The sequence below is a fragment of the Sardina pilchardus genome, chromosome 4 (genome assembly GCF_963854185.1).
Source record: "Sardina pilchardus chromosome 4, fSarPil1.1, whole genome shotgun sequence".
NCBI lineage: Eukaryota > Metazoa > Chordata > Actinopteri > Clupeiformes > Clupeidae > Sardina > Sardina pilchardus.
Genome location: NC_084997.1, coordinates 39,014,098 through 39,033,673, shown reverse-complemented (window position 1 = coordinate 39,033,673; position 19,576 = coordinate 39,014,098). Strand labels below are relative to the sequence as shown.

General features: G+C 41.6%; 1 protein-coding gene across 2 annotated transcripts; it reads left to right on the top strand.

The window, feature by feature from the left end:
• Positions 1 to 13,688, top strand: LOC134079214 (uncharacterized). Of its 2 annotated transcripts, none has more exons than XM_062535414.1 (7): positions 1 to 12; positions 3,685 to 3,956; positions 5,045 to 5,152; positions 7,238 to 7,433; positions 7,748 to 7,790; positions 9,783 to 10,043; positions 11,659 to 13,688. In XM_062535414.1, exons 2-7 carry the CDS (start codon positions 3,754 to 3,756, stop codon positions 12,483 to 12,485), a joined length of 1,638 nt encoding a protein of 545 aa, XP_062391398.1. In that variant the 5' UTR covers positions 1 to 12; positions 3,685 to 3,753; the 3' UTR covers positions 12,486 to 13,688. The 2 variants fall into 2 exon arrangements, with proteins under 2 accessions (XP_062391398.1, XP_062391399.1); XM_062535415.1 differs by having other exon boundaries at positions 7,238 to 7,412; positions 11,659 to 13,682.
• Positions 13,689 to 19,576: the final 5,888 nt, after the last annotated feature.

Genomic DNA, 19,576 nt, shown 5'->3' with positions numbered 1-19,576 from the left:
GAACGTTTCAAGGTGAGTGTTGCAATCAGGCTTCCTCCTGCTTAAACTTATGTTTTATTTTTCATTACAGAAAAGAGCTACGCCGCATATAAGACGCAGAAAGATAGATATCAAAAAGAGAGGTATCAGATGTGATAGGCTACTGCACTCACTAGATTTGGGAAATCATGCAAGAAATAGTCGAGTCTCTTTGATGCACGTACTGTAATAATCACCTCATTCAAAAATAGCCTATGTGTGTTTACTTCTAACCTACTGTAGGCCTGGCAAACTACTGTATTTTGTACGTTGGGCAGGCAAAACCAGTGGACTTTTATGGCTTAATGTGAAGTAGTATATTCCTGTCTTAGAAAAAGTTTGAAGTTGCTGTGACTGACTGCACCTATCTAAGTGTACCCACAGAGAAAAATAAAAATATGTTCACATATGCAGCTGCATCCAGTTTATATTTTGAATATCAATATCTTGATATCTTGAGTGAAAGTCTATGCTGAATATAAATGCAATACCAAGTGAAGAATCTCAATTTCGATACTTTTGCGATTCTTAAAATTGTATGTCATTGGAATTGTTAAATGACGGCCGTCTTGCTTCCCCCCGTCTGTGAGTTGAAAATCAGCCTTGCAACTTTAGTCCGGCAACTTAAAAGTTGTAGCTTAAGCATCCCCACACAGGCATAAGTAATAGTAATTGTTCTACTGTTTTCTTGTTTGTTGCAAGGTGTATTAGGCTATAACCTGTTCAGTAGACTACATCGGTCATGCCTATTATAAAGTGATTGTCAAAGTTGATGTTAGGCATGTTGCCCCAGTAGACTTTTACAGAAAATGTTTTGTTTGGTCCCCGGGGGCCACTCCACTTTCACACTGACCAAATGTAATGCTAAATCAACCAAATTTAACGTTAAGGCTGTTCCTTTCACACTGAGCGACACAGGGTGTCAACCCGCCTCGGCAATTGAACCCGTCTCGGGGGGTAGTATTATTGCAGAGGCAGGTTGAATGTGAAAGGAACAGGTCAACCCCGCTATTAGGGGTGTGTGACTGATGACGTATTTGGCAAGGCAGGAGGTTAAAATACAGAGGAGGAAACACACGAGAGACAAGGACAACTTTAGCTGCTGTGTCCATATCTATGGCTGTGTCCACCAAGGGTGCCCTAAAGCTCCTTTTCTCAGCACTTCGGTCAAGTGTTTATTGTTGCTATGTTACCAAAACCATCTGCTGCCAGCACGTCTTTTTGGAACGTTTGCCTAATGCTAGCTAACTAGCCAATGAGCTAACTGAAATGGCAGCAGTCGTTCAAGACTTAGCACACTACAATATGACTTCGACAGACAAAAGGACCTCATTTGGCATTCAAATAACATAACAAGTGGCCCGCCATCGTTTGGAAACTAAACCACGTAGCACTAGCATGACAGTTGTGTTAAACAGTTTATCTCCGAGGTCCAAAGCATGCTTAAAGGGATAATTCGGGTTTTTACACATCAAACTCTATGGCATCCCCACCACCAGTGTCCAACACTGACTTACCCTCGACAGTGTCCCGTGGGCCGAGTTTCTGTCCAATTTTGTTGCTGACGAAAGTAGTCCAGCGACTCCGTCCAGTTGGCTGGGGTCACGAAAATAAAGGGTTTTTTTCCTCAAAACAATATGTCTTAAAAACAGTGACACATTTGCATTACAAAAACGTTGTCCACACGCAGTGATAGGAATCGAGAAAAATAGTGTCAAGTGATAACGAGGTTTGAATTTCTGTGGTACAAATATATCACTTTTGAACGCATATGGTTTTGAGAAGAAAAACACTTTACTTTCGTGACCCCAGCAACTTGCCGGACTACTTTCTTCAGCATCAAAAACCGGCTGGATCTTGGCTCACAGGATGCTGTCGGGGGGTAAGTCAGTGCTGAAGTCTATTTAACAGTACTTTATTTACGTGAAAAATTATATTTTAAATTCACACACATCATATGTGAAATGCACAGTACAATTCGAACGGGACCAAAAAAAATTATTATCTCTCCATTGACTCCCATTCATTTTTTTTTCGCAATTTAGGTCCAATTGCCCAGAAGTAGAGGCGCGTCACTTAGGTTCCCTATAACTTCGTGTCTTAAAACCCGAACTATCCCTTTAACGCCATTGTTCACTCCCAAATTGCGTGTGACGTGCTGCTAGCTAGGCAACGCCTCCCAAAACTAGCCTCTGAACTCGGCTTTAGGCGACGCAGGACCAAAACACGTCTACCTTTCACACTGCGAACTCCCTGAACCCACTATTTCTTAAACGCTAATGTATCGTTTCTCAGTCTGAAAAGGGCTAATGCAACTGCCAGTGTCATCCAAATGAGAAGTCTTGATGTCATCGTTTAGGTGCAAGACAGTCTAATGGCTTTTGTCATGTTTTCATTATGCCAGTTTATTCTCTCAGAGTTTTCCAGTGCAAAAAACACATTGCTGTAGTTAGGGGAGTACTGTAAGTGAGTGAGTAAGACACTGAATATGTAGGTTTCACCTTTTTATTGCAATTCTACAGCGTTCCGTTCGCGACGCGTAAAATCCATTTTAGAAGATGGGTCTATTTTTTTCAAATCTACGCACCACTGTTGCGTCTGGTGTAGCTACTTCCATTGACTACAGTGATAATTAACTGCTGCGACCGGCTGCAACATACGCGTTGCGAACGGAATGCTTCAGTTAAGTGTCTGGTGTAGCTCCTCTGTAAAGCAGCTTGCACACTGCCCAAACAAGTGCCAACAAACACCAACATTCTAAAGTTGGCAGTTGTTGGCATTTGTCTGTTGGTAGTCTTTAGAATGTTCATAAAACCAACTATACGTTCGACCGGACATGACACAGAGCAGGTTGTTTGCGCCACGCCCCTTTTTTGGGGAAACAAGCCCTCAGAACAAGCCTGAAACAAGCCAAAGTGAACGGGTGTTGATCTATAACGAATAACTTATTATTTATAGATCAGTGTTCGCGGTAGACAGACATGCCGATAAGTTGCTGTGTGTTTGGGTGTACCAACCACAAAGCTAAGAACCCCTAACATTAGGCTACACCAAAAATAAATCAGACCAACGAAAACGGAAATCTAGGCTAACACTTGGCTAAAACTAGCAGCTAGGCTATCGGCTATGACAGAAATTATCATATGTTGGAATTATCTAACGAACATACTTTACATCCAAGCCTGTCAGTCAACTACACAACATTACAATTAAAATAAAAGGCCAAAAATACAGGAAAACAATTTAGTTATTTAACTGGAGATTCAATGAGATAAGAGTATGTCTGGGTATGACACTGGCCACTGCTAGCAGGCTACTCGGGAGACCGAAGGGACATGTTTTTACTTTGATTGAATTAAGCTTTTGAACGTATTTTTCACGGTCAACGACCGGCAAAGTGGTAATATATTGAGTGGTTCTATTGATTCGTTGTGTTTTCTGTTATCATTTACCCCTACGATTTCGGTACGAATTACGTTTATTGAGCCTAATCTGCATTGGAGTTAATGGGAGACGTAGTTTGTTTCCCCCTAAAAGGGGCGGGAACGTTCGTCGCTAGTCAAGTTCCCGGATGTGCCGGTCTAACGTATCAGTCCACACTGCCCAGACAATAGCAGACAAGACTGACCATTAGAGTGTCCTGATGGATTCCATTTCCCCCCGTAGGCCACCCCATTGGAGGAGGAGATATGAGATGAACTGTTAACAGGAAGAGCAGTGAAAGGCCCCTTCAAGATGAGTTTCCCTGAGGAGCCACCAGGGGGAGCTAGTGAGTCAGCCTGGGGAGAAGAGAACGTGGGGAAGGACTTCCTTAGGAAGCAGTCAGGGGGCGCTAATGAGCAGCAGAGGCTTTTGCCTGCTGGGGGGAGCGACCAGAAGATTACTGCCAACCCCAAACTGAGGGGAGACCTGCCAGATGAACCAGAGGAACTTGACAGGTAGGCTGACCTCAAACACTCACATCGGGTCTATTCCAGGGGGTCAGGATTTGACTGATTAGCTTCGCCGATTAGCAAGGCACTTCCTCGTCGCCATTTTCCAGAAATACATCATGTCCGGTGCCGTTTCTCCCATATTCTCCTCATGCTGATTGGTGGCTGTTCCACTCTCAGCTCATGCACGAGCTTAGTGTGGGCACGAGCTCTCCTTCTGTACCTTACGTCAATCAGTAACCTGGCACATTATTGGCTAAGTAAAACGGCACCGGAAACAAGCCCCTTTGAAACGCCATGTTGAAGCCTGAAAAAATCGTTCAATTTTGGCAATTTTCACTAGCCTAGCATTCCCATTGAAATGAATGGGGGCGGGACTTGTTCACTTTCTTATAATACCTCCATGGTCTAGACCAGCCAACCTGTAGGCACTAAGTGTAGCAGTCACATTTTCACAAATACGCTGTTGTGATTTGTAACTTAAAAGTAGGCAAAACCGAGCTGACATTCAACTTCCCTGGAGCATGCAATTTCATGCAAAGGGTGAGACAGAGAGAGTGATGAGACTGTGAGAGAGAATTATAGGCAAAGCATGTTGATTGGCCTCTCTTCTTCATGATCATTTCTAGACTATCTGCTGTTTCTAGTTAGATCACTTGTGTGAGTACTTCTTAACTTTCTTTAAGGTTGGCAGATCTGAAGTCAGCTGAAAGAATTGAATAAAAAATATGGGTAGGGCCCAATTTCAGTGAGTCAATTGGGTTACAACTAGCAAGCATATCTTTGTGTCCAAGGTGTGACAATACAGGCGGAGGTCTGCGCTCTCTGAGTGCTATTCTAGTTTCTTTTTTTCTTATTTAAGGCTTTAAAACAAATGTATATAGTCAACTTTAGCATGTGTTCCAATACGTATGGAGGGGACTGTATCTTTATGTCCACAGTGTTATGCTATTCAGTTCGGAGATACATGGTCTGGTATTAGGACGTACAAACCATTCCAAAACCCGCCAGCGCATCTCAAAAATGCTCCTGTGTGTCTGTAGTGGTTTTATGTAGACAAATATTTTCATTATGTGTCTGGGTTCAAACTGTAGGTCAGAAATGCCAACTTCTCCTGTGGCCAGTGTGATGTCCATGAAGAGTGACTGGTCAGTGGCAGCTCCATGGAAATTCCATGGAAAAGGACAAGAGAAGGCCACTAAGTAAGTAAACATTTAAACTAAAATAATTGTATTATTACCGTATTTTCTGGACTATAAGGCACACTTTTTTTCATAGTTTGGCTGGCCCTGCGACTTAGTCAGGTGTGACTTATATATGAAATGTAACATGTTTTTGAATAATTCCGAAATGAAAGAGGAGTTAACATTACCATCTACAGCCGCAAGATGGGAGTTAACATTACCGTCTACAGCCGCAAGATGGGCGCTCTAGACTTGTGATAAACAGAGCCGTTTTAGGCCCAATTGTACAACTGTGCAGGATGCTGTGAAATACTGTACATTTCTAAACTAGAAAAACTCTCCAAGACCTCCGCCAAGCGCCTCCTGAATCCAAACGGTGATACAGATCACTCACATAATTGAATCGTTTCTTCTTTGGGTCATTTCAGACCTTCCCTGGAAATTTCATCGAAATCCATCCATTACTTTTTGAGTTATCTTGCTAACAAACAGACAGACAAACAGACAAATAGACAAATACAAACATACAAACATACAAACAAACAAACCCCGATGAAAACATAGCCTCCTTGGCGGAGGTAATAAATGCGACTTATGTGCAACTTATATACGGCTTTTTCCTCTTCATGAGGCATTTTTTGACTGATGCGACTTTTACTCTGGAGCGACTTATAGTCCGGAAAATACGGTATGAACTGCAATCTTACCAAGTGTTATCAATCTTACATTTAGTTAAAAAAATTATTTGCCATTGTTTTTAGTATGTGGACTTACCTAGTGCTGTCTAAAGATCATTTTGACTTGTTGACCAACTTTGACCAATTTGCTTGATTTAAAAAAGTCAAACTCTTCTAAAATTAGGTCAAATGATATTACAAGAAAGTGCTAGGTAATTCTTAACTGAAAACAATGTATGAAGTGTTCAAATTACTGTGCGCAGCAGAAATGGCTTATTCAATAAAATGTAATGTAGTGTTGTTAACTCATTCGCTGCCAGCCATTTTCAGTGCAGAGCATGCAAACGGTTTAGTTTTTCCAAGATCCACTGAACAGTGAGCTTTATGACTATGTAAACACCAAAACTACCAAAAGAAAGAGTAGACACTCTTCTTTCATCAGGAAAGAACACCACCTAGCGTTTCGGAACGCTAGTACAGTCTGTACCTCTACCAGATTGTTCCCAAGCCCTCCTATGAGCCCTCACCGTTGAAAAACGTAATTGACGTCTATAGACGTCATTGGAAGTCAACGTAAGTATTTAAATTGACGTTTATAGACGTCAATGGCAGTGAATGAGTTAATCTTGTATTACGATCAGAAAATCTAGTTTATATTGTTACCAGTAAAGAGACTTACCTAGTGCTTTTTCATAAAAAAAAAAACAGTTTAATAAGACTGTGATAACATCTAATAAGACTGTGACTTACTTTAAAGGCTTATCTTAGCCTATACTTTCTCACCCGAACCCTGCTGTTTTCTTTTTAAAAAGAAACACCCATCTATGCTGAAACAGATTGTGTTAGGGTTTATTGTTCCAGTGAGGCTGATGATCCGTTAGGTGAATTATTTATTTTTCATGGGCATTGGCAGTTATAAATAAGAAAGTGTCTGGTAGGGAGGAAATGGCAGGCTTAATAGCATACTTCAAAAATTCATTGTAGAATACTAACTGTGGGCAAATAGGATAATGTTAGCCTACAGTATAGTAACCAGTGCAGCATTAGACAAAATAGGACACGGTAGTGATGCTAAGCTACTTCAGATATAATTGCGTCATTGTGATCACAGATTAGTTCCACAAATACTACAACACCTGTAGCCTACCTAAATGTTTTACCTGTTAACTTTTCAGTGGTGGAAGGTAGCTTACTGTGACGACTGTTCTCCAAAGTTATCTCCACATATTAGACTGAAGCAACTCGCGTCGCCCACCTATCAGAACAAATGTAACAATATCACAATGATAAGGACTATTTTCCAGGGCTGAGATGAAATTTGTGGAGGCGTCAGCACCCCTAGAAATAGCCTAGCGCCGCTTATGCTCACTCTCATGTCATGTCATGTTGTGTGAATACAGCATTTTGTCTTTCTATCTCCATGCAGGGTGTCAGCTGTGCAGGTGCTGTGTGATGTTTGCCCAAGTCCAGCGGTGAAGAGCTGCCTGACCTGCATGGACTCCTACTGTATGAGCTGCATCAGACCGCACTACTGTGATCCAGACCTGCAGAGACACCAGCTGCAGGACCTCCAGCTACACGGGCATGATGCCACTGGGCAGGTGGGCACAGATAGAGACCAGGTGCAGATCAGTAGTCTGGGCAGGTGGGCACGGATAGAGACCAGGTGCAGATCAGTAGTCTGGGCAGGTGGACACGGATAGAGACCAGGTGCAGAGCAGTAGTCTGGGCAGGTGGGCAGGTGCAGATCAGTAGTCTGGGCAGGTGGGCACGGATAGAGACCAGGTGCAGATCAGTAGTCTGGGCAGGTGGGCAGGTGCAGATCAGTAGTCTGGGCAGGTGGGCAGGTGCAGATCAGTAGTCTGGGCAGGTGAACCCTGTAGTGAATATGATCCATTACTCTTATTAACACAGTGATTATTATGTGTTACTGCAGGATCCCCAAGGAACACACCACAAGCCATCCATCAACAAAGAATGTATGTTGAATACAGCTCATGTTAGGGTTGTGCCGATAGACGATATCATCGTCCATCGTGATGGTTGATAGACATCACGATGGAAAGCAACCATCGTGATGCCACGCCCCCACTTATTTCTACTGCAGACTAAGCTAAAATATTAAAAAATAAAAACTTTTCCTTGGAAATGAAATTGAGCCTAGAACTGATGCACATGTAGGGTGCTTAAGAGGCTGTCAGCCAAACAGTGCAAAATTAAAAAAAACATATTAGTCTGAGACCGTCTTGTTCAAATAAGTCCTCCTTGCAACGTGAATGTGTTATTGTCTTTTTTAGGCTACATGTCTCGCAGTGTAGCCTACATTGAACGCAAAACATGTAGCCTAATAATGTTTAAAGGGATATTCCGCCATTTTTGGAAATACGCTCATTTTCCACCTCCCCTCGAGCAAAACAATCGATATTTACTTTGTTCCCGTTCATCCAGCCATTCTGTGAGTCTGGCGATACAACTTTTAGCTTCAGCCTAGCATAGATCATTGAATCGGATTAGACCATTAGCTTCTCGCCTGCTAGCTTCATGTTTAAAAGTGACTAAGATTTCTGGTAATTTTCCCATTTAAATCGTGTCTCCTCTCAAGTTAGAAAGTGCAATAAGACCAACTGAAAATGAAACCTGCCGTTTTTCTAGGCTGATTTGACATGGAACTACACTCTCATCTGGCGTAATAATCAAGGCAACTTGCAAACTACTGGCACTACTACTGCTTGTTGTCTATGGGGACTATTTTCAGATGCTGCATACGATATCACTGCGCCTATGGTACGTTTGCAAGTTGCCTTGATTATTACGCCAGATGAGAGTGTAGTTCCATGTCAAATCAGCCTAGAAAAATGCCAGGTTTCATTTTCAGTTGGTCTTATTGCACTTTCTAACTTGAGAGGAGACACGTTTTAAATGGGAAAATTACCAGAAATCTTAGTCAATTTTAAACATGAAGCTAGCAGGCGAGAAGCTAATGGTCTAATCCGATTCAATGATCTATGCTAGGCTGAAGCTAAAAGTTGTATCGCCAGACTCACAGAATGGCTGGATGAACGGGAACAAGGTAAATATCGATTGTTTTGCTCGAGGGGAGGTGGAAAATGAGCGTATTTCCAAAAATGGCGGAATATCCCTTTAAGAATGAAATAGTGCAAATGAATTATTATTGTTACGACTAGGACATTCTAGCTCTAATTTCTTGCGAGGCTACAACACTGAAGCGCCGAATGCGTCATTCTCCACCGTGTTAAAATAAACCATTTATTTCGTTATCGTTATCAGAAGCTATAGCCTACGTCTTTCACTGTAATGCTTGTATTTCACGCATTTGCCTTTAGCAAAAGCCCCAGCAGCGGAATCGGGATTCGTTAGGCTATTTGTAAAAGTTGTTTAGCCTACTTCAACTGTTATTTAATTCGACTTGACTGCGCGATCGCAGCCTACTTTCACTTTTCTGCTGCCCTCATAGTCGGCAAGCCGGTAGCCTAATAACGTGGGATGCGTAACATATGAGTTAGGTACAGACTGGGCTATTCAAGATTTTAGATGAGTGACCGCGAGGTTTTTTGAGAGGCCCAGCGAATGCTGGCAATGTGTAATATACCGCTGGTTGGTGTAAGCAGGTGTTTAGATTGGCTGTCTGTCGGTCTCTTACTAGGATTTTCTTGGAGCAGATCTTCCACACAGTAGCCCAGTCAGTATGTCTCTTAGCTGTCCACTTTCACCAGGCCATATAGCCTATATAATATTTAATATAGGCCATATATAGCCTATAATATAATATATTTATTTACAACCCCCCCCCCCCCCAGACGATATCATCGTCCATCGCGATGTTTTACTGTAGACATCGTCATATGCCAATTAAGGGGACATCGCCCAACCCTAGTTCATGTATATTACATTTGTCATTATAAAAGGAAATCACTAAATGCTGAAAACTAAAAGGTCTCCTGTGTCTCCAGATGTTCCTCCACCTGGACAGATCCGGTTCCCCTCAGTGACACCAGACTCAGTTACTGTCAGCTGGCCACCACCAGAGGGCGCTGGACCCCACAGCTACAGGGTGACCTGGAGACGAGCCCAGAAAGAGCGCAGTGCCACAGTGGAAGGTCTGAAGATGGAGGTGACAGGGCTTCTTCCAGGACAGAAGTACCACTTCACTGTGGCCACCCTCACAGAAGATGGCCGCCAGAGCACATGTGTGGAGAGATTTGTCTACACAAGTGAGATCAATAAATCATTTCAATAACAGCTTGTTTAACTGACATTAGATCACACTGTAGAAGGAATCAGTCCAGATAGCACAAAGGAGTTCGCCATTATATTGCTGGGAGCAATTAGCCTGGCTAACCCTCCCACTTCTTAAAGGAGAATTCCGGTGTGAAATTGAGCTTAACTGTACCGAAACATGTTAAGGTGTACTCACACGTGTTTTAGACGCACTTTCACTCACCCCCAGCATTCCGAACTCCTCCGTTTTCAGCCTAGCTTACAGTAGGCTTGAATCTATTAGATTGGGCATTACGTAGCCTATGCAGCTAAATCGCTATTTTTAAACCATTAAAAAGGTTCCAAGTAACTCCACACTGCATTGGTTGACTTCTGAGGGTCCTGACATTTAAAACGAGATACTTAAAACTTTGGAAGTGCACAGGAAGTTTATTAAAAAAGACTGTTTATTCAAGCAGTATCTTCATAGAATCTCTCCGCTGGGCGCCATCTTGTGGTGAAGTCGCGATAAGTCGACTGACGAGCACAAACGAACAGGAAAGACAGGGGGACTCCTTTAAATGAGACGTGGTCTGGCAACCAGACGTTCATTTTCTCGTATTTGAAAAAAATGCCCAGATCCGTTCATTGGGCGCCACGGATGTCAATCAAATGCGTCTCTGCATAGCATATCATGGTCTTGCTCTCTCCGCTGTTCTGTGATTGGCCCCCATCATCAGGCGAAAATGGGGGCGTTAGTTTCCAGACTGCCTTAGCAGCGTGAAAGAAATCACCGCACAAGGCAGTATGGGAAACCCAGGCTAGGGAGCAATTATGTCATCTCAAAATATTAATGGTGACCAGACCCATGGAGTGTACTATAGTATATTGGGAGATTGCAACGAGACAAGGCTGGTTATTGCAAGAGTCTGTCAAATCAAGTCACTTTTATATATATAGCATGTTTAAATACAACAGGAGTTGACCCAAAGTGCTTTACATTGGAAGAAGTCAGGTTTGGGCAGGACAGTTAACCAAACGCAGTTGATCCAAAGCTGCTGCATTCTGGACCATCTGTAATTTGTGGATGTTGGATTGCGTAAGACCTGTGTATAAAATATTGCAGTAATCAAGTCTGGAGGTAATAAAAGAATGTATAAGAATTTCAAGATCATTCTGTGATAAAAGGGATTTAAGATTCAATATTACTCTAAGTTGATAAAAAACACTGCTGACACTATTGATTTGTTTATTAAAATTCAGAGAGCTATCCAGCATTACACCAAGATTCCTAACCACAGAGTGCAGGTTATTAGAGAGGGGAAGGGGGACCAGATATAATGATTTCAGTTTTGCTATCGTTGAGTTGTAAAAAAAAATGCATGCCATCCAAAATTTGATGTCATTGAAGTAGCCATACAGTTTGTTTAATGTGCATGTGGTCTGAGGGGCAACTGGGAGGTAGATTTGAGTATCGTCAGCATAGCACTGGTACTGTACCAGACGTAAACCCATTGAAAAGGAGGGGTCCAAGGATTGAACCTTGGGGGACCCCACATTTCATGGTGGCAGAGGAAGAGGAGTAATGTTGGTCTGTCTGATGCAATCTCTTATTCTATTGCGTTTCAGATCTAAGAGAGCGTCCAGATGAACTCCGAATAGTGCTGCTGGGGAAGACTGGAGTTGGGAAGAGCTCGACAGGAAACACCATCTTAGGGAGAGAAGTGTTCGAGGCTGAACCATCTGCTGAATCAATTACTAGCACGTGTCAGAGAGAGGTAGCTGAAGTCAATGGGAGGCAGATTAGAGTGATTGACACTCCAGGGTTGTTTGATACTGAGCTTAGTAATGAGGAGATCCAGAGAGAAATCTCTAACTGCATTTCGCTGGTACTACCGGGCCCACATGCATTCCTCCTGGTGATACCACTGGGACGTTTTACTTTAGAGGGCAGAGAGACAGTAACGTTCATTCGAAACACTTTTGGTGAAAACTCCATCAAGTATGCTATAGTGCTCTTCACAAGAGGAGATGATCTGAGGAACAAGTCCATTGAACAGTTCCTGGGACAATCTAGATTTCCTATTAGGAACCTCATTCAACAATGTGGTAACAGATACCACGTGTTTAACAACAACACCAGCGACCGTACTCAGGTTTCTGCTCTCCTGGATAAAATCAACAAAATGGTGGCAGCCAATGGAGGGGGCTATTACACTAGTTGGATGTTCCAGCAGCAGAACGAAATGGAGAGGAAGATGAAGGAGAGAGAGAAGGAACTGATGAGAGAAATGGAGGACATGAGAATGGAGAAGGAAGCTCTTCAGGCCAAATATGAAGCACAACTGGAGAGAATGAAGAAGAAAATGGAACAAGAGAGAAAGAATGCAGATGAAGAGAAAAGAAGAAGAGAAAAAGAATTCAGGGAAAGAGAGCAGAAGGAAATAAGAAAATAGACATGAAGAAGAAAGAAGAGGAGGGGAATGTGGAGCACATTTGGAAAGATCATTATGAGAGACTTAACCCAATAGAATCCTTAGAACCCAACTGATGCAGTATGTCAATAAACACTCCCATACTTCTCTGTTACATTGCTCTGCAAATATTAGTTGCAACAAGATGAGACCTATATTGCTTGATGGAGCAGAAGTGGGGCTTTCCAACGAGATTACTCACTTGTCTCTACGATCAAATATGCTACGTTTAGCGCACCCATTACTCTCATTTGAATTACTCATGAACCCGTAATTGGATAGATATGCCACGCATGTAAGATGACAGAGGAGATACAGGGCTATCAATTGATACCAAGTGCATCCTTCTGGGTTATACAACAGACAAAGTGATAGAAGAATAGTAACTTCATTTAGCTCGACTTACCCCACGCTTTCGTGTGCCACGTTTATAATCCGGTTTTGAAAACGTAGCAAATTTCTGCATGGTATCCCTCAAGACTCATATTGCATCCCAATTTGTTTGACAAAGAAACACCTTTTTGCCTTTTTCATTGCAGTGCAACATCATGAGTGCACACACAGGCTAACGCGCAAACTTGGGTCAAGTCAGGTCAGATCAGTTTGTGTCACAAACATGGATCACAGAAAGGTCTTTTTTTCCTTTTGAAAGTATTTTTTTGGGGCTTTTTATGCCTTTAATGTCAGGACAGTAGAGGACGACAGCAGCGAGTGGGAAAGACAGTCAGCGTGGGATCCAGAAAGGACCAGGAGTCGAACCCATGTCGCCGGCGTATGGTACAGGTGTACACAGCAAGTATTTCTGTAAATTGCTCACCCCCAAGATCCCCCTCCACCATGATTCTTATATTGCCAGAAAAAAAACAATATCTAGCATGTGTGAATGGCGCTTACAATGACCAGGATAAATGTTTTTCAGTAAAGGTAGTGAGAACGCCCTTAAAATAGTCTAGGGCTGACGGGGTCAATAAACACATGGAGAGAATACAGCAGAAGAAAGAACAACTTGCGAGAAAAAAAAAGTCAAGTTTAAAACATGGAGAGAATTGAGAAAGCAGCTGAGCAGGAGAGACAACAAAAAGGAATATTAAAACAGAGATTGTGAGAATTGAACAAGAAAGACAAGCTGAAAAAGAGAGAAGAGGAATTCAAAAACAGAACTACAGCTCCAAACAGAAATTGAGCAAAAGGAGGACCAGGAGAGAAAGATTAGCCTAGAAATCTAGACGCCCCTAGCGGCAGCAAATGTAATTTGGCTGGCGGGGCAGTCTAGGCACGATCCATTGAGCCAGGGAGCTGAGAACCCCCAGCACCAGCTATCCAATCACAGGGCTTAACATAATGGTGACTGACATGCGACCAGAAGTTGCGATGGTAACGCATCCTGTTATTTGAAAACAAGAAGATGATTCGCTTAGCGTTATCCTATTGCGTGGAGAGGGAAGGTTAAGCATCCTGCTACTTGAAAACAAGAAGATGATTCGTTTAGCGTTATCCTATTGCGGGGAGGGAATTTGAAAGACAACTGTTTATCCCACCCCTCCGATTGAGCCCTGTCTACATTGAGTGTCCAGACCCTACATCTTGATGTGGGTCTGGCTCGTCAGGCTAGAGAAAGATGGCTGAGGAGAGGAAAGAAAAACAAGAAGAATGGAAGGAAAAATGAACGAAGAGAGAAAAGATCTGTTCTCAGAGCACTGTTTGACACCAACAGTTATGGACTACACCGCCAAAAGACACGGCCCAGATATCATAGATGAAATGATCATGGATTTCAGCTCACAGAAAACACTTCCAGTTTGCCCTTTAAAACAGTTGCTCAGGGAGAGCAAATATGACAAATGCAAAGATTACACACACAGGATCCTTGTCTCCCCTTTCTCCCACCTTGGACTATTCTTGACCTTAACCATTAGAAACTGAAATGTATCTGTCAAATGACAAATGATAATGTATCTGTGTTTGATATCATTTTTAATGTCTCAGTGCGAGAAGTAAAAGTTGTTGTGTCAGTTGTTATCTCAGTTGTAGAATTGTAAAATAAGTGTATAAATGTTGTTCTGTGGTCCAGGAGAAAAAGGTCTGTGTTCTGATAAAAACACTCCCATCTCCCTTTGATGTTGATGAGAGATATCCTGTGGAGGTCTGTGGTCTTTTACATATATACATATGTATAGTGTCTATATGTGAATTTCTAGTTTGGAATGTTATCCAAGAAGATCCTGTTCTGACTGGATACTTTAGGGTAAGAATGAGGTAATTCCAAAAGTCTCTGCTTCTCAGGGCTCCCACCTGTGTGTAGCCGGATTTGTATGAGGAGTTTATTCTGCTCACCAGAGCTCCCACCTTCTGTGCAGTTAAATCTATGCTAAGCACTATTCCTGCTCCTCAGGATTCTCACTTCTATGTAGGCAAATCTATGCTAGGCACCATTCCTGCTTCTCAGGAGTCTCACTTCTGTGTAGGCACATCTATGCCAGGTATGCTATTGTGACTATTAGGTCTATTTTAGATTGATTGCTGAATTGTCTTTGATACTTTTTTGTTGTCTGTGTCTTTGTTGATTGTAAGATTGTGAACATTGTTTGATTGTAAGATTATTCCTGTCATTACAATAAATTGTCATATTAATTGGTAATCTGTAACTTTCCTGGGGTTGCATTTCTAGAATGGAATTTGTTTAACCAGATACCTAAGCAGTGAATGTGGGCATTCACACCGTATAATGTATATTATGAGGACTTGTTAAACTCGTTAAAGAGGATTAAGTTAAAAGTTATTTCAGTAAGATTGCACCAACCCAATGTAGCATCTGAGTGTTAAAAGCCTGGGCCTGGAACAAAGAAACTGCAACATCACTGAACTGGGAAATACTTTTGATGGTGTTTGGTTGGATCCCAAATAAACCAATAGAGAGATCATCTTTTGGAAATGTTATCATTGATTGATCCTCCATAGCCAACAGTAATAACCTGGCTAGCCTTTATAGCATAACTGGAGTCAGATGGGTAATAAATAATAAATAGTTTAACTGAATCCCATTGAAGCTGCTGACTGCAATATAAAGGTTTGAGATGCACAGATTTTAAAGCTTGTCGAAAAGGGATCATTTATTAACAAAAATAGTAAACAATAGTCACTGGCCATTCAAGCAGAACAATCAAACAAACCCATATGAAAAAGAAATAAAAAAAACTTATACTGCCAGCAATGTGTTTTATATACAAAACTTGATTTACTCTTGAAAGTGGCCCCTTTCTAGTTTTCCTCATACAATGTCATACACAGATTTACTAAGGATCTTATAATGGTTTCACTGTCATGTAAAAATCTATCAGGATTCAGATAAAACGTGGTAAAATTGTGTATGATTTGTCTATTTCTTTTCCATATGGGTTGGAAGTGTGTCCCATATAAGACAATCATAAGATCCTAGTAAATCTGTGTAACCTGAAACATATAAAACTTTGTAAACTGTAAGGGCTATATATGATATGTATGAGGAAAACGAGAAAGGGGTCACTTTCAAGAGTAAATCATACAAGTTTTGTATATGCAACACATTGCTGGCAGTATACGTTTTTTCTATTTCTTTTTCATATGGGAAGAGCAGGCCGCCAACTGGAGGCCTCAAGCGGCACGTCAGACGCTAATGGCACACAAAATCAGTCAACCGTGACCTCGTTATATGGGGCGGCCCTGGCGGGTACATAGTCAGGAGGCTAATTCTGAAAAGGGCTTCCATTAAGACTGTTGCGGACATGTTTTGGTACAAGCTCTCACCCTGTTTTTTTAGTTAGAAGACATTAAGATAAGACAAGTAAGATGGTGGTTGTCAAGCTATAAAAAATTGTGTGACTTGTACAAGCAAATTCAGGCCAATTTTTTGGTTTCCTGCTCAACACAACATGCCAACAATAAATGTTGAATATCTCCACAACCACAAGGACCACATAGATATAAAATTGTATCGAATGAAAGCCAACACTCATGGGATGTCTGCTGAAATGTCAAAATGAACATTTATTGTACAGTGTAAGAGACAACAGACCTAGAACAAGAAAAAAAAAACAATCTCCTCCTAAAGAGAAACAGTTTTCCAAGTGAATATCTGTTTGGAAACATAACAGTATTCCAAAACCTCTATCAATCAGTACCCCTATCCATGGGAATGAGTCAAGCCAAGTTTAAAGCTTGTAGGGAGAGACAGTGCAATGCTGCACAAGTTATAATACTTTAATGTTAAGGCAAAAATGCTTTACTTTAGATGGTGGTCTATGGTTCTGTTTGACTTCATTAATGTACCAGATTGTGACAAATTATATTTAATGGACATATCACTATAGTAATAAATTCTACCCAAACATAACTGCTCTCTCAGTTCTTTAGGATTAGCTGTTAGTAACTAGTTAGTGGTAATAACTTTGGAATAGTCGTATGGCAAAGGTACTGTATGTTTTTCCCCATCCAAGCAGTGGTGCTCATAGGCAGCCAACAGAAGGCACATGAAGGATGGCATTCTTGTCCCCCAGCTTTTAACCACGACCTTTTTATTTTTACTACTCGCACAATCTATTTTTAGGCGCATAATGCGAATATACGCTCGCACTGTTCAGCCCTGACATCACAATAAGGAATTGACCTTAGAGGGATACTCATCCATTTGGGGAATTACACTCATTTCCCACCTCCCCTTTAGTTAAATATTAGTTTTTTTACCTTTCTCCGATTCATCCAGCTGTTCTCTGAGTCTGGCGATGACACTTTAAGCTCCAGCCTAGCATAGATCATCAAATCGAATTAGCCAATTGGCATCTCGCCTGCTAGCATCACATTTAAAAGTGACTAAGATTTCCAGTCATTTTTCTATTTGAAGGAGTTCAATTTTAATTTGAAGATTTCCAGTATTCTATTTGAAAGAGAGTTAAATAAGTGTAATTCCCCAAATGGTGGAATATCCCTTTAAAGACAATGTTGTCACATACAGTGAGGAGCATATGTATTTGATACTATGCTAAAACAGGAATATAAAATCATCATTTGACAATTGATCTTAATGCCTTAATTCAAAATATGAGTAAAAGTCAAACCACCAAGGACACCAATTTTCTTTGTGATTGAAGACTGTATCGTAAATAAATATTTTTTTTCCTTAAATGCTAGGGGAAGGAAGTATTTGACCCCCCTATGTAAACCTATGGGAATTTAACACATAGGGTTAACATAGGGGCAGGCAGATTTTTATTTTTAAAGGCCAGCTATTTCATGGATCCAGGATATTATGCATCCCGATAAAATTCCCTTGGCCTTTGGAATTGAAATAGGCCCACATCATCACATACCCTTCACCATAGCTAGAGATTGGCATGGTGCTTTTTCCAGTAGGCCTATTAGCCTGTTTGATTTGCATTGAGCTCAATGAGCACCACTAAAAATACACATATAGAACAACACTGTACAGAACAACACTGCCACCCACCTGGATAGGACAGTCTTGTGCACTCGAGCTCTAGAATCTTTGGTGCTGGTATTTGTGGTTCTGTGCAACGTTCATGCAAAGAATGTCTCAAAAATAGAGGAATGCGTGTGCTGGTGATCCACAAATGCAAAATCACATTTTACAAAGGCAATTTTCAGTTTGACAAATTCCAAATTATTTAAAAATACACATCTAGATTTGTAAAAATAAGTGATAAATGGGATTATTTTATTTATTACATTTTTATTGGTATTATTTGTGGATATCAAAACAGGCAAACAAATCAAGCAGTACTTGTGTATCACCCTCTGCACTTTTACAAATGTTATTGGCACAAATTGATCTCCACAGATGTGGCAGCTGACGCTATCGCAGCACAGATCTCCTCTGTGAGGGAACAGGACTGCAGCCTGGAGAAACACAACACATGATCACATATCATTAATACACACACACACACAGACTCTTCCCCAACACACTGCATTTTATCATCATGCACTCATCAGAGGGGGGCACTGCCACACACATACTCGTATTTGAACAATGTGTAGTGTCACACATATCAAGGGATATTACACACACACACACACACACTCACTCACTCCACTCATCAGTGGGCTCTCCCCACACACACACACACACACATATCTGTTGCTGTGTGTTCAGTCTCACCCTAGTGTCTCCAGTTTGCAGTGGGGATTCTTGAGGAGCTCTGAGAGATGCTGAACTCCTGCATCATGAAGCTGATTGTAACTCAGGTCCAGCTCCTTCAAACTGCAGGAGTTTGATGTGGCAGCTGACGCTATCGCAGCACAGCTCTCCTCTGTGAGGGAACAACTATACAGCCTGGAGAACACAACACATGATGACATATCTGATTATTATGACAGCTGCACAGCGAAGCGGTCATATAGGTTTAGTCAATTTTTTTTTCTGTGTGAGCCAAATTTCCATGAAGGATTCCCGGAAGACTGAAAGACTGGAGTGCACGAAACGTGATGGGCATGTAGCCCCACATGGATAGCATGTGGCCATTGTTTTGTCTGTCTTGTATGTCTCGGTGTCATGGGTACGCTGGCCATTAAGTCGCTCCGTCCGGCATCTTTTGTCGTGTCATGTTGTTATTTTGTAAATTTGTTTGTTCTTGTCTTGATGTCACAGGTACGCTGGTGACTACCGCTCTGTCCAGCATCTCTTGTTTTTGTGTCAATGTCTTGTGTGTGCATATTATTGCACTAAAATATTTATTTTTTTCTTGGCTTCATTGAAAATGAGGGCTACCCTCAATGACCCTCTGAGAATGAATAACGGTTGAATGAATGAATGAATGAATGAATCTTGAGAACTGTAGGGCCTAGGAAGACCACCCTTGTTTTGGTATGTTGGTCTTAACCCTCTAACCGCCCAAGGCGCCGTACGGCGACAAGCAACATCACTGATTAAAACAGACGGTAGATCCGAGTAGGGTGACAAATCGCCTTTGTACTCTCCACCACTAGTTGGCAGACATCCAGAGCTTCGATTCAAGCCCAAATTCGAGTAAAAAAGTTTTCAGGAAGTGCCTGCATTACTCGCGAGAAACAAAAAAAAAAGA